At 37.9% G+C, this 14,691-nt stretch overlaps 2 protein-coding genes and 1 long non-coding RNA gene across 7 annotated transcripts in view; 1 reads left to right on the top strand and 2 right to left on the bottom strand.

Moving 5' to 3' along the window:
- Positions 1-14,691, bottom strand: part of LOC146483249 (uncharacterized) — a 333,500-nt gene that overhangs the window by 312,707 nt on the left and 6,102 nt on the right. The window lies entirely within an intron of this gene.
- On the bottom strand, positions 255-6,384 carry LOC146483251 (fimbrin-like). Its single transcript, XM_085106313.1, has 5 exons — positions 5,865-6,384; positions 5,439-5,719; positions 4,210-4,428; positions 3,075-3,422; positions 255-1,187 (listed from the first exon to the last, which is right to left on the bottom strand). The coding sequence occupies exons 1-5, from the start codon at positions 6,274-6,276 to the stop codon at positions 591-593; spliced, it is 1,857 nt and encodes a 618-aa protein (XP_084962439.1). The 5' UTR covers positions 6,277-6,384; the 3' UTR covers positions 255-590.
- Positions 8,530-14,691, top strand: part of LOC146483233 (uncharacterized) — a 227,575-nt gene continuing 221,413 nt past the window's right edge. For 4 of the 5 annotated variants that reach the window (XR_014863930.1, XR_014863931.1, XM_085106339.1 and 1 more), the window contains exons 1-4: positions 8,530-8,684; positions 8,838-9,032; positions 10,982-11,314; positions 13,780-13,827. Coding sequence is in view for 3 of the 5 variants with exons in the window: in XM_085106339.1 (XP_084962465.1) it covers positions 8,601-8,684; positions 8,838-9,032; positions 10,982-11,314; positions 13,780-13,827 (660 nt within the window). In the remaining 2 variants the exon portion in view is untranslated. Of the gene's footprint in view, positions 8,685-8,837; positions 9,033-10,981; positions 11,315-13,173; positions 13,584-13,779; positions 13,828-14,691 lie in introns of those variants that run through there. The other variant, XM_085106340.1, reaches the window with a different exon arrangement.

Raw genomic sequence — 14,691 nt, 5'->3', positions numbered from 1 at the left:
AAACTTTTCACATGAAAATTAGTTTTGTTTGCATATGAATGAGAACTAATTTTCATAACAAAAACTTTGCACATAGCCTCACTTTCATAATGAGGTTTAAAGCAACTCGGAAATGGTCTATTTTCACATTGAAAGCTTTGCACTTAGCCTTGCTTTCGAAATGAAGTCAAAGCAACTCGGAAATCGTCTATTGTAGTTTGGGACACTAAATAAGGAGGTTAAGCTAATAGGTAAAAAAAAAAAGATGACGCGAGTCACGTGAAAGTATTTCTTTACTTCTTTAAAGTCGTACACGAAAACTGACAGAAATTATTGTCGTAAACTGTTGCGATTGTCCAAAATTGGATCTCATTCGCAACAATCATTTAGAAAAGTACTCCCTCATAAACTGAAGTTTACTGATAACCATGGCAAATGGATTATGGTCCCTTCCCTATCGAAATTACGAGAAAAGTAAATTTGAATTGTTCAAACAGCATCCTAACACTATTAAAGAGGGCACACTCGATAACTAATCTGTTGCAAAATAGGAAAACGATTGTGTAATGTTCAAGAGAAACGGCAAAATACTTCTACAGTGATGAGAGAGATTAGTCTTTGGCTGACAGGGCGTGATCCACTGCCATCATACAAGCGAAAACGGTGAGAACCATCTTGGTTTTGACCTCTACCAGATCCTCTGGCAGCGCATACAATTTTGCACCAATCTTGCGCGCCATCGAGATGGCGTACTTAGCGTTCGACAGCTTGTCCTCTTCCGATTCTCCTCCGGCCACCATGTTGTATTGAATAAACCCCGGTTTGATGGCGTCGATCAAGTCAAAAACACAGCCGCTGGTGGAAATACATGGGTCCTTAAAACAGGTTATTCTGGTGTCCTTCCCGCCTTTTTCCAGTCTGCCGTTGACCCACGCCACGATTTCGTCGTCTTTGATTGGCTTGTCACTTCCCGCGCATTTCTGCAGGATAACCAATGTGTACGCGCGCATGGTCTGGTACAGGATACCCAACATTAACTTTTTGTTGCCGTCAAGCAAGTCCTGGCCTCCGATTCCAACCAATGAAAATTCGAGCTTCTTGGCGACGTCGATGGCGTAATTGCAGTTTTCGAGTTTCTTCATCTTCTCGCTGATCTTCTTGTAAGGTGGTCTGTTCACCTTGGTCCAGTCCACAATTCCATTCTTAATCTGCATATAGGATAGAGAAGAAACGAACTCTTCTTTAAAGAGCACTCTCCAAACTAAGCTACTTAAGGTGAGAATGTGTCACTCCAAAAGGGGAAATGTTTTTTATTGTTTTTTTTTTCTTCACTAGTTTTGTTCAGTCTGCAACAGTGTCTAGAATTTTTGTGGATTTTTTCTTAAATTAGGTGACTTATTTCAGCTGAGTAGTGTTCAGTTCAGGATTAAGGCTAGTGGACACTTTGTGATGTCTATCATAAAATGGCACACATCTCGCTTACTAGTTTCGAATTGTGCAACCATTCACGTTACATGATTCAATTTATCTTGATTGCGAAAAGGTCCGGACGATTCAGTGCAACCCTGTGCGTCATTTCTAAATTTCCCCGTATTTCCATTGCACAATTTGCTGCTGCACATAACGTTGTTCGCAGCTCAGTTTGAGAGAGAATGGTGAAGCGAACGTACCGGGAATAACCTTGTGTGCTTTATGTATGTTGCAGGCAATGTGACACCGTGTTTTCAAGCCTTAAGCTCTCTAATGTCAGGCACCTGCCAAGTGTAAACATTACAAACATGGCGTCGCGTTACGTTACAAAACTTCGCACGGATGAATTTTTCGTGGCTAAAGAGGGCGGAAGCCTGCTTCGTTTTCCTTCAGTCGTTGGCAGAACTAACGGAAAATGAATCTAGCGAGCCCTGGTGGAGAAAACAGCTGACCAAAACACTATCATCGACTATCATGCGCGTGGTCAAACGCCGGGAAAAACTATCATCAACTATAATGAAGAATTTGAGCACGCTCAGAGTGAATGATAGTCGATGATAGCACATGATAGCTGGTGGTCGAACGAGCGCGCGAGTTTCAACTATCATTCACTATCATTGACTGTCATGCGCTGTTTGACCAGGGCTTTAGAAGTTTCATTCTCTGTGTGGCGCACCCAGAGGAAGAATTGCGTGTTCTTTATGTGAAAATTATTGTATACTGAAAGTGGACAGAACTGTATTATGGCTAGACCCAGTTCTCTTCTTTTTTTTTTTTTTTTTTTTTGGAAAAGCCATAATTGACTCAGAACAATGAATTCATTCATATTCGTCCCTCGGGATTTGGGAGTTATGCGATCAAGTTGGCGACCACCCAATCTCGTACCCAGATATTCCTAGTCTTCGGAAGAGAACATCTGGAAAAATCCGTTTTCAGGTGTCAGGAATGTAACACATAGCACAACTGCGCATGCCCAACATTTTTAACAAAATGACTTTTGCTGACGAATTGTCAAGATCAATTTGTCGCAATAAATGTCGGTAATATTTCACCTACCGTATTCAGAAAAGAAAATCAATGTTTCAAGTTTCCGGGAAAGAAGAAAGCCGCCGCTAAAGTTTTGTTGATGTTCAGGTGCCCAGAGTCCGCGCGCTGTATTACGCCCACAGGTTGCCAAGCAATCCGTTTTCACAAACCATTGAACGGAGACAACACTTTAAAAAATTATATGTTTATAAGAACTTGCCGCAGTTCAATGAAACGTTAAGTTTAAATTGATACAAGAATCCACATGCACAAAAGGACAATTGTGAACACAGATTTTTGTTTTTTTTTTTAGTAAAGATTTGACGCAACTTACACAGGGCCTTGTTCATTAACCAATCAGATATTTGCTGAACGTGATCGATTTTCCCGGATGTTTTCTCCGAAGGCAAACATCCGGGTACGAGATTAGCCGACCACTCCATATATGCAATCTCGTCCCCAGAGCCCTCGCGTGTTTTAGGCCGGCAGCGGCCATGGTGCTGACCAAAAGGAACGCAGCCTCTGGGAACGAGATTGCCATCTATGCGCCGCCTTTTGAACGCTGATCGAGAAGTTCTGGGGACGTAATCGATACTTACCAGCTCAAATAGCTGAAGCAGAACACACCCATCGTCTAGATCCAGAAAGAGGTTATGCACAAACGGCCTCACCCCCATGCTGTTCATCCAGTTACGGAACGTCTTTTCCTCGCGCGTTTCCTCGAGATTTGGTAACTCTTCCTCGGCTGGCTCCAATGCCGGAAAGTTGTTGAATAGATTACACACAAACGCCAGGTTCAGCTTGGCATTTCCTTTGATGATGTCCTTGACGCGCACGAACTTTCGGCATTTCATCTTTTTAGCGTTCTCCAGAACCAGCTCGGCGAGTTTGGTCGGATCAGATTCGCTCATATGTGGCTGGTCAACTCCAAGGCCGACAGGGGCGATCTAAATTGGAGGAGTAAAACGAAAGGCAATTAAAATTTATTTTGTTATTTTTTTTCCTTTTCGCGCACTCCAAACATTTGTTGCGGAAGCAAAATATGCATCCGAAATACAAAATCCACATGCATATGGATTCAAACAAAAAAAAGATTTTGGGAGAAAATTTCCGTGACAATGACCTTTCCCCATTCTTTCCAAAAATACTCACTCAGGCATAGTTCAGGGAAAAGTAGGTACATAGATCGACCTACCGCGCGGAAATGCGACTTGAGAATTTTTTGAATCAGGCAATTGCTCGTTCTGAAGTTCATAAAGGGATCAGACCCTCAGCTATTCCATACAAATGTCTCTAATTCTGAGATGGCTTCGCCCAAATCCATACAAAGTCTCTAATGTTTCCAATTTTTTAAAGCCTTCTGCATAGTTGCAATTTAATGACAGAACCTCAAACTTGGTAAACTGGCTAATTTTAATGTGATCGTTCTTGTAATGGACGCCATGAAATTTAAAAACTCGTCCGGTCCCATCTTCATTTGAAATTAGGAACGAGCAATTTACACTTGCAATTACATTATTCTTCCAGCTTGACTACCACTAGGATGATTTACCAACAGAACGGGAAGGTCATTTGAGGACGCAGGAGCGCGCGGAATAGTCTGGACGCGAGTCTATTTCGACTATCTTATGGGTATGATGAGCGCGCCGTTGTCATCTGACGGTCCCGTTCTGTCGCTAAATCAGCCTTCTAATATCAGGGAAACGGGGGATCTGCTCGTGAGCTATTTCTTACCTGGTGTAAGAGCACACTGTAGTTCTCAGCATCTGCTATATCAGACGAGAAGTTAGCCACACGGCGGACATGTCCTGCTTCTTGAAGCTGGTAGTTGAACCAGCGTATCAGTATAGCTTCTGGAGGTAGACGGAGGAGCTGCTCAATGGTCTCGTCTTCATCAACTAATCGCACCAGCCCGGGACATCTTTGAATCGTGAGCTGCGCGAACAAGCCAATCTGGGGAGAAATCAAATAATTGCTAGGGCGCTGAGTTCAGATTTAAGGACGGTGCCTACTTTTGTTACTGCGCATACGTTCTGCGCATCTCGAGATACTCGGGTTTCCTATGGGTGGCGCCTACTAATACAGGGATATTTTTTGCGTGGTTTAAAACTATGCGGAGAAAGCAGAACTTGGCAAGTGCAAGTGCAAGAAAATTGGGGGTAACCATGCATTTTTCAGAGATAAACAAGCTTCAATTTTGAATTTTTTTTCAGTTTTCTTTGTATTTTATTGTTTCAGTTTTAGAATAATTTTTATCTCTAAAAAAAAAAATGCGTGGTTACCCCCAAATTTCTTTTTGGATTTCAATAGCCCTTGCTAAGATCTGCTTTCCCCGCATAGTCATAAACCAAACAAAAATACTTCTTAATTAGTAAGCACCGTCCTTAAAGAACACTTCCATTTCTTGACCACTTGAGGAGGGAATTGAACGATCCGATAAACTTCTCTGCGTACCAATCGCATTTTTGTTTTAATTTAAAGAGCGTCCTTCAAATTAGCAAAGCTTGTGAGATACGATGAGATTTTCGTTGATTTTTTTATTCACGTTAACGATGGTAGCTGCTGAAACAGATGTTTCATTGCGCAGTTGATGACTGTGTGGGAAAAGTAGATCTTAGCAAGGGATTCTTAAATCCAAAAAGAAAATTGGAGGTAAATGTGCGTTTTTCAGAAAAAATTTAGCAATAATGTAGAAAGATTTGAAACACTCAACAATTTACGGAATGTTTTTCGAAAATGAAGCTCTAAAAAATGTCTGGTTACCCCCAATTTTCTTTTTAGATTTCAATAACCCTTGCTAAGATCTTCTCCTCCCCCCTCCCCCCATAGTAATAAATCGCGCAAATTATTGTTCTCGGGCCATCCCAGGGTGCGCGAAGGTTAGGATTCGCTGAGCAAGTTATATTCATATTAGAGATGAGGTGAGATGAAAACAAAGGCAGATTCATGCGTTAATAACATACCCTGATAACCTGCCATAATAACCCAAGCACAAGATGGGGTTTGCCTTCAATCAAATCCTGCGCACCGATGTTCACAATGTTACAACCGATAGCCATGGCGGAATTCAACACCAGCGTTTGATTTTCGTGAATGTTGTACACGTTTAGCTTTTTCTTGTTGATCGCTCTCTCGTCTACCGTGCCAGGAACGGCCCAGTTAATCAACTTGCACAGTAAAATGCCGTCTTTTACGGCATTGAACAAGGCGTCTCTGTCCTCTTCTTGAATTGGAAGATGCTTTTCTATAAAGGAAACCAAATTTTACGTTTGTTAAGTAACTGCCGAAAGCGCAAAGTCCTGACTTTAATTCTTTTGTAATAATTTTCCTTAGTAAACAACTGGAGGTTTTAAGCTATTGAATTTTTAATTTTTTTTCACGTTTCTTACCTTTCAAATCATCATCGCCTTCCAAAACCGAGTTTATCCAATCGCTAAAACCGATCTGCTCGTCATCGGAAAAAGAGTGTCTCGTTCCTTCAGCTGACGCCGTAGAATCGCCTTCAACTTTTTGAACTCCTTTCCGACTATCAATGGCTTGCTTGTAGCGACCACCAACCGCTTTCGTCGATAACTTAGAAAACAAGTCTGTGAATTCGTCAAAGCTTAGCACTCCACCCTTTTGTGTTTGGACTTCTTCGGTAATCTTTCTCAGTTGATAAGCAGCGACATCTTCGCCGCAGTCTTTCATAACTTTTCCGAAGTCTTCACATTTGATCTTGCTGTTCTCGGCGAACTTGTCGAAACTTTGCTTCATTTCTTTCATACGGACATTCGAGAACATTGTCTTGAGTTCCGCCATTGTGGAGCTGTAAAATCTCTTTGATCTCTGTAAGTATCAACGTTTTTTCGTCCCCAAGAGAAACTGTTTTGTCGCTTTCAGCCGTTATGTGACGACTGATAAAAGATTACGTCATAATGACTGATGTCGTCATATAAGACAACCTTGACGTGTAACATAATTAAGCGCGCGCAACAAAGAGATGGGATTGGAGATTCAAACTAAGAAATGGAAAAGAAAGGAAGATAGAAAAAACAAAGAACAAGAAACGTTAGGAGAAACACAAAAGTTTTTCAGAATTTGTAGGGGTGTCAAAGTAGTACCAATTGTGATTAAATGAACCTGAAAAGCATTTTTTTAAAGATTCAAAACACTTTACAATTAGTTACAAAAACATTACAAAATGTCAAATAACAATAATTATTATTATCTTCAGTTTTTTACATATGGAGTTAAACACAGAGTGGCCAGGAACAGCTGCACAATTGCTGAAAGTGGCTTGCCTTTATAACGATGTTAATTAATTAGTTGATTATTTAAAGAATTGACACTTAATTGATTATAATTACTAACTTAAACTATTCCATAATACCTAATAATTTAGAGTACACTCTGAATTTAAACTGAAATAATTTTAATCACAGTTACAATTACACACAACATTTTAGAGAGGAGATTCACGGATCCTTTGGCCATAATTTTTTGCCCTTTGGCTGGAAATATATTTTTCTGCTTGGTACTTGATCCTAACTTTGCATTTGAAACCGTAGCTCAATAGTAAACATAGTAGTATGCATACCTGCAATCGTAAACAACAATAACAACAGCATCAACAACATTAACTATAACAACAACAACAACAACAACAACAACAACAACAACAAATGACCGATAACACTGATTAACAACAATTACGGGAAAACAACAACAGTAGCAACAGTAGTAATACAACTAAAGAAGGTATGTTTAAAGAAACTGAGGCATCAATTGATCTGTTTATGACGGCATAAACGAAAGTATTTAGCACGCACGCACGCGTGCGTGTGCGTGCGCATAGAGTACGTGCACGTGAGTGTGTAGTACGCGCGCGCAATTCACTTTATTTTTTTTTTGTCCTGTGCTATCAGGGGTGGTAAGGGTAGTTGTAACGGTTGGTCCAAAACGGATCAGGTCTGGACTAGATCTATTTACGCTTTAATTTTACAAGCATCTGTTCACAATGGACCGGTCCAATCAATGAATCAACTTGAGAAATTAAAATCAAGTTTACCAATAAATCAGGTGTAAAAAAGAAGAGGCGTATTTCAAACAGCAGTTTAGTTAAGCCATTATCCTCACTCAGATGGTTCCTTCATTTGAGGGTTGGTTGGACTTGCCTGAAGGCCGTTAAACCAAGAATAATGCAAAGATAAAGTGATAGCCTACAGAACAGGCGTTTTTTTTTGTTTGTTTGGTTTTTTTTTTCTGTGTTTTTCAGGCGAGTGGAGGTAACCACGAGGCGAGCGCGGAGCGCGAGTCACGCGCGACGGGAGGGGCGCTATCCTTTTTCGCTCCCCGCCTGACACGCGTGACTCGCGCTCCGCGCTCGCCTGAAAAAGTGCAAACAAACAAACAAACAAACAAATACCGCCTGTCCTACAGGCTAGCAAAGTGACGGCCATTTACTTTCTCGTATTATCGCCTCAGCATAGTTTAAACCGAGCTTTAGCTACAGCTTGCAAACGGATAACCGATACGGATAGCAGGCCTCGTGTGAACAAAAAACCTATCTGGCTCGAGTTTTGGACGGAAGCCATATTTGGAACCTGAAACCAATCCCGTGTGAACAGTGGAAGGCCGTTCGTTCTGCATTTCACTGACTTCCCGTATCGCTTACTTCCGGTTTCCGGTCATCTGTCACTTGCATGTTACCAAGCGTCTTTCAATGAATAGCTATAGCGCTTGCTCTACAACAAAATATTACACAATATTACTAATTTTTTATCCATTTCCCACGTTTTCCCAACACCTTGCAATTCTTTTTTGTTTGGTTTTGTGTTTCACCAGAAATGTTTGAAGGATCGGGCTTCAGTACCTCTTACTTCAGAGACGGGTGGTCTTCTGTTCGATCTTCAACTCGTCTCTAGCTCGAAAACCCTTTTCTTGCCATCTTTATAGCCTTTTATGCAAACAGTTCAAAGTTACCCCCACCGTACCCTCCCCAAATTTGTTTTCTCCTGCCGACGTGTCAGGTCCTTTTTGCGCATGTGTAAGTTTGCTCTCTTGCGCAGGCTCAGTTGATGAATTGTGAAAAATCCAATATGGCGGCGTGTTTGGTGGTATTGATCGAATGGGTTTAGAGAAAAATGTTTAAGAAACTTAAGCAAAAGATCGCAGAGGAATCGGAAGGGGAGCAATCCCCTCGAAGACAGGATCCACGCGAGGGACAGGTAAAATTTTTAATAAGTTATACGCGTGAATGCTCCTCTTGTATGAAAGTGTTGAAGCAATCAAAGGACAGTGTTTGGATCTTGTGTGTGTTTTTTAATATACTGTAAAACTTGCTGAAGGGTTCATGGTTTTCCTTGTGTTCAATTATTTAGTCTCCCAGAGGGTCAAAGAGCAATGGAAGTGCTACTGAAACTCCGCAGAATTCCGAAAGCGATCGAGGAAAACCGCCTTCAACTCCTCGAGCGAATGAAACAACTTCGCCATCAGCGACTCCTATCTCTCAGACCAAATCGAAGTCAACCCCTCGAGAGGTTCTTGATCGAGTGTATAATCTCCTCGATGTCAAGGTATGATTACGTTACAGCTAAACAGCAATTACTGAAGCAGATTGTTTGATCTTTAGAGCTTGAATCAATCGTTTTGCTCAATGTTCGATCATTTTAGATGTCGCGCTAGCGAATCATACATGTAGCTTATTTGGATGCGATGGCTGATTAACAATGTAATCACAAGATCAGCTGTATTTTTTATTTAATCTTCTAAAACACTGATCGTTATCTCTTGCATTAATTTGTTTGGTTTAACTTTCATTTTAAAACTTCATCTCTGAAATGTTCAGTTTGTATGTTTATACAATAAAGAACCATAAGCTTGATTGTACAGTAAAGTCCATTCTTGAGAAAATTTGTGGTAAAACGTCATTATAACACGTCAACCAATGCTAATTTAATATATTATATGCACCATTCATTTTTAAGTGTAATTTTCAAAGTATGTTGTATTGAATGAATTATTATGAGAAATTATTGGTTGTTGTCTGGCAACCAGCATTGATGTAGTCTTGTAACCTATTAAATAAATACATTTCAAAAGCAGAGAAGTTCCCTTCTAAATAAAAAATATACATGTATACAATAATAATAATAATTATAATAATAATAGCATTAGTAATAATAACAATAGTAATAATAATAATAATAATAATAATAATAATAATAATAATAATAATAATAATAATAAAAATAATAATAAAATGAAAAGAATTAGAAAAAATAATAGTGAAAGCAATTTCAACAACCCCTGTCCTTTTGCAAATTCCCACCAGTCATAAGCTTTGTCTAAAAATCCATCTTGAAGCCTTATGTAAATTCTTAACCGTATTTACTGCTGGACAATACATTTGCCTTGTACGTGTACTTGTAAAGGTTACCTGTAATGTTTGGGAAATGACACAGAGTGACATCTCTACATGTACCTTCCCATTTAATCAACTGGCATTCTATGCCCTACTTGCAGTGGGCCATTTCCGAGTTGCTGTGAACCTCATTAGGAAGGCGAGGCTATGTGCAAAGTGTTTCATGTGAAAATTATTCATGAGAAACTAATTTCATAATGAAAAACTATGCACAAAGCCTTGTTTTTATAATGTGGTTCAAAGTACGTTGTAACTTGGAAATGGCCAATTCAGTGTGTGTTTTACATTGTACACTTTGTAGTCTGGATCTACATCCTGACTCTAAGGTGATATCTGTCTCAGTTGATGAGAGATCACCTTACATGTATAATTTATTATTATTGTAGTATTAATTAACTGACATTTTACACTGTACCTGTCTCTTTGAAAAATTTGTTTGTTACAAACCTTAGTGATGTCAACATGAAATTTCAACAATTTAAAACAGTTGTCATTTTTAAACAAATTTATACTTGCATGAAGCCAGTTAGTGATTACTCATATTCAGTTTTTTTGCACAAAAGCAGTAAATTAAGTTAAAGTTTTATTGCAAGAAGTGGGAATTTTTGAGAGCTCAAGAGAAGTACATAATTTTACTTACCTATACACCTGTACAGAAGCATGAGATGCAGGCAAGATCGTCTTACACTTCTTGAGTATATTTTTTCTTAAAAATACATGTATACAAGTGCTTATATGACTCAACAATGCATGACAACTAGTTTATTTTTTTTGTTTACTGTAAAATTGTAGTAGAAATTTACACTGCACATGTATGTACTTTTAAGGGGAGTGGGGATGGCGCAGTAACCATTGAGAGCAGTCGCATTCCACCAATGTGGCCTGGGTTTGATTCCTGGACCTGTTGTTATACTACTGTACTGTAAAAAAAAAAACAGCAATGTTCTCTGACTAAAAAACGAGCACTTTTGAGCAATGCAAAAAATCGGCCTAAACTTTGCCATGAGACGGTTTTGCTCTCAGCCCTTCAATATTATTATGGATGTAGTGAAATTTTTGTTCTTCATTTTTTTCTTATGTACTCTTTCCCTTTTTCTGTAGCCCAATCAATCAGATCCAAGGAATGGGGAAAAGCCACAATCTGGTGAAACCACCCCACCCAAGAGCACAAGCACTCCAAGCAAATCTGCATCACAGGATAGCGTGAGTGATACTGAAACACCTAAGAGATCTGTTGAACGGCAGAGCTCTCTTCCTCCATCCAGTCCAGGTTCATTTGGAGGAAGATCAGATGCAGAATCAGATGTTGAGCAGGGTACACCCGGTGCAGCTGTTACACCAGCGAGGATTGAAGGGGCTACAAAGGAGGAGTTGGTCGCCATGTTTAGGAAGCAGGAACGAGTTTTGACACGTTACAAGACCAGATTTTCTGAGGTAACGGTTAAATTAGCGAAAAATTACTGTATATACATGTATTGCTTATGCTTTGTACACTGTACTTTGGAAAAGTGAAAAAATGTTTATTAAGTTCTGAACATGTGAGACATGCTTGTTACCCTTAAGCATTATTTTTATGACACTTCAGAAGTAAGTTGAGCCATTGTTATGATAAAACATGACTCCTCTATCCCTTAAAATGCTGAAAATTTATATGAATTGTTTCAGAAAAAAAGGAAATATGTGTACAAGTAAATCAGGGCTTTTGGCTTAAAATTACATGTACCTGCATGTTCAAAAAATTCTTAAAGTGCAGTTTATTTTTTTGTGTAGATACAATCATACATACACATACATTCTACAGTGTAAGTCCCATTCCAAACCAGGCATAAAACGTTTTAGGCCTGAAAAACTACATACATGTATTATAATTATTATTTGTCAATCAGTGTTCATTAACAGAATTCAGTTTTCATTTATTTTAATTTTGAAGGATAAAACATTGAAAATTTTGCAATATTCGGTGAGTCATGTAATAAATGGATAACAAAGTGGATGAAGATGCTTTTAATAATGTGAGGAAATGTTTTTGTTCTTTAAGAAATCTCAATTTTCAAGCTGTTAAGCAGTATTCAATCAATTTGAAAAATACTTCTTGGGCCTGAAAATAAAAAAAAATAAAAAATAAAAAAATGTTTTACTGATAATATTACATTGTATGTAAGGTTTCTAAAAACTCTAAGTACTGTTGTTATTTTTTTAAACTAATTTTGTCTTTGATTTTCTGAAATTTGTTCAATGTACTTCTATGTGTTAGTAATGTATTCCAATTGCCTGTTTGGTGGTTGTTGTTGTAAAAGCCGTTGTAAAATATTGTATACTATGTCATTCATCACAGCCACACAGAGAGCAGAGAGAAAGCAGAGGACTCTTCAAGGCTTTCTTCCATTCCTCCTTATGAAATTTTATGGCAAAGTTATTGGAATTTCTTTGTTTAATGATATGCTGACATGTACATGTGTGTACACAACTTTCCTATTGACAAATAAATACTTGTACTACTCTATGCGGCTTTCTTTGACCTTTCTTCTTCTCCTTTTTGCGATTATAATGTCTTTCAGTTTTGAGGCAAACAATAATATTGTGACAGTATTAATTTTCTTGACAACTTTCTCAGCTCTTGTCTTTAGTGATGATTGTCTAAGTGTACTGCGACCATTGTGTAAATACTGCATGAGATTACATAATGATTTGTACTTTAAAAACAATACACACATAATTGAACTGAATTATTAGCAAAAACGTGATAATCGGTTAGCTCTCACATGAGTATGATTGTATAAAAAAAAAGGAAGAAAGAAAGAAAAAAAACTCAACCAGGAAGTTATTTACATGTAGCCAAATCATTACTTCACAGGGGCTTTTGGCAATTGACTGTTTCCTGTCAGCGATGCTTTGAAAGCTTTGGTGTTTCCCTATCTAGACATACAAGTTATTAACAAAAGCTGTGTCTTTCGGAGAATAAAAGAATGAAGTATTTGCTTTGATGTTCAGTTGGAAGTTTAATTACAAATACATTTATTTTTCCAGCTTAAAGAAAACAAAGTATAATCCAGACAATATTTGATGTAACAGAAAAAGAAATGTCTCATTTTCATTTCAAAACCTTTAATGACCAATTTTAATGGTTGCCTGGGTGTTCATCTGAGCTGAAAAGAATGTACAAAAACAATGGAAGATTTAATTTTGTGGTGACAGACTTGACATAGAAAGCTCCAAGTTTTGCATATTTTTATCATTTTATTCAAATTAGGTGAAAACGTAATGTATTTACAAATCACACAAAAGGAAGCCATGATGGTCTGGATTGATTTGTTACCTGTTAAATCTCAGATCTGTATTCTCACCTGTTGTAAATCAGATGTCAGGAAAATATTTTTAATAATGTGATTTGTGAGAGATGTTCTCAATGTAGATCAAGCCTTTTGTGATGCTTGGCTAAGTTGGCAATATTTTTACTTCCCTGAATATTGTGCTACAACCTTTTCCTTTGTTGTTTTGAACATGTTACAAATCATGTTACCGACAAACAGTTTAAAGTGTTTCAACTGCCAATTGTCAGACTGAGTGTTTTATCTTAAGTCTTGAGAATATTCTGGTGTTTCAATGCACGTTGTAAACATTGGCAGAAAATGTTTTCAACATGTTTTCCTGTATGGGAAGTGAGCTTGTTAGAGAGGACAGAAAAAGAATGGCTTTAAAAAAGGTACACAACATGTATGTAAACTGTACATTTTTGTGTAAACAAAACATTTTAAAATGGCAAACTCAGTCTGATGAATGAATGAAAGAAAGAAAACGGAAAGAAAACCTCATGCTGTTGTTGCAACTGTACATGTCCATGTAGGACCGATCAATAACAGAAGATATTTGTGAATGTGTATCTTGTGTTTATATTTCAGGTTGTCGAGGCATACAAGAATCTTCAGAAAGAAAATGAAAAGTTACAGGTAAATGCAAAACTTACAAGATAGGCTCTGTAATTGTATTTTGGAAGAATTCATCATAACATCACTTTAAGATAATGTATTAATTTTATTAAATTTTATACTTTACAATAAATGAATACATTCTCACTGAATGTTTCATTTTGTGGTGGGTTCATACAGATCTACATGTAATAAAAATAAACATGAAAAATTTTCTGTCCACAATTTGGATGGTTTCAGATCATCATGCTCTTGTGTACACCTAGTGGTGTGCTGATCATTATAATTGATCGTTGATCGAAAATCTTTAAGCGATGCGACAATCGATTATGGATGATGACAATCGATTATTGCGGACAAATGCAACTAGGCAATTTGCAGGATATTCCGAAAGGAGTACGCCAATAAGGGTTAGTAGCACATGTTCTAAATAACGCAGTTTTTGCGTATTAAGTCTAACACAAATCAGTTAATGAACTAATGTTAATGTCAATAATAATAATAATAATAATGATAAAACATCTGTGACTTGTACACAGGTGAAACAGACATGTGGTTTTTTTTATCAATTGATTTTCCAATTATAATCGATGATCGATCGGTTGGATCAATCCGATTATTTTGAATGATCGATGATAAAATCTCAGCTGATTCCCATCACTACTCTTGTGTGTTTTTACCATTTATTTTTTGAAATTTTGCAAATCGATTAGGCAGGTACAGTGCTACTGTACCAAAACTCTCATTAAAGACAGTACATGTACATGTACCTGTACCTACTTATACAGAGGTATTTTTGCACTGTTTGTGACTCTGCGGGAAAGCGTATTTTAGCAAGGGCCATCCAAAAAGATAATTGGGGATAACCACACATTTTTCAGAAAG

The sequence above is a fragment of the Pavona decussata genome, unplaced genomic scaffold (assembly GCF_977016875.1).
Source record: "Pavona decussata unplaced genomic scaffold, jaPavDecu1.1 SCAFFOLD_40, whole genome shotgun sequence".
NCBI classification, from domain to species: domain Eukaryota; kingdom Metazoa; phylum Cnidaria; class Anthozoa; order Scleractinia; family Agariciidae; genus Pavona; species Pavona decussata.
Note: the sequence above shows the minus strand (reverse complement) of the source record. Positions and strands in the feature narration are given on the sequence as shown.

What these genes read in the sequence shown, in the direction of transcription:
- LOC146483251 (XM_085106313.1), bottom strand. Translation starts at nt 6,276, where the DNA reads ATGGCGGAACTCAAGACAATGTTCTCGAATGTCCGTATGAAAGAAATG. An exon ending in TATTATGGCAGGTTATCAGG is followed by an intron (nt 4,429 to 5,438) that starts GTATGTTATTAA and finishes ATTTCTCCCCAG; the next exon opens with ATTGGCTTGTTCGCGCAGCT. An exon ending in TGCTTCAGCTATTTGAGCTG is followed by an intron (nt 1,188 to 3,074) that starts GTAAGTATCGAT and finishes TCCTATATGCAG; the next exon opens with ATTAAGAATGGAATTGTGGA.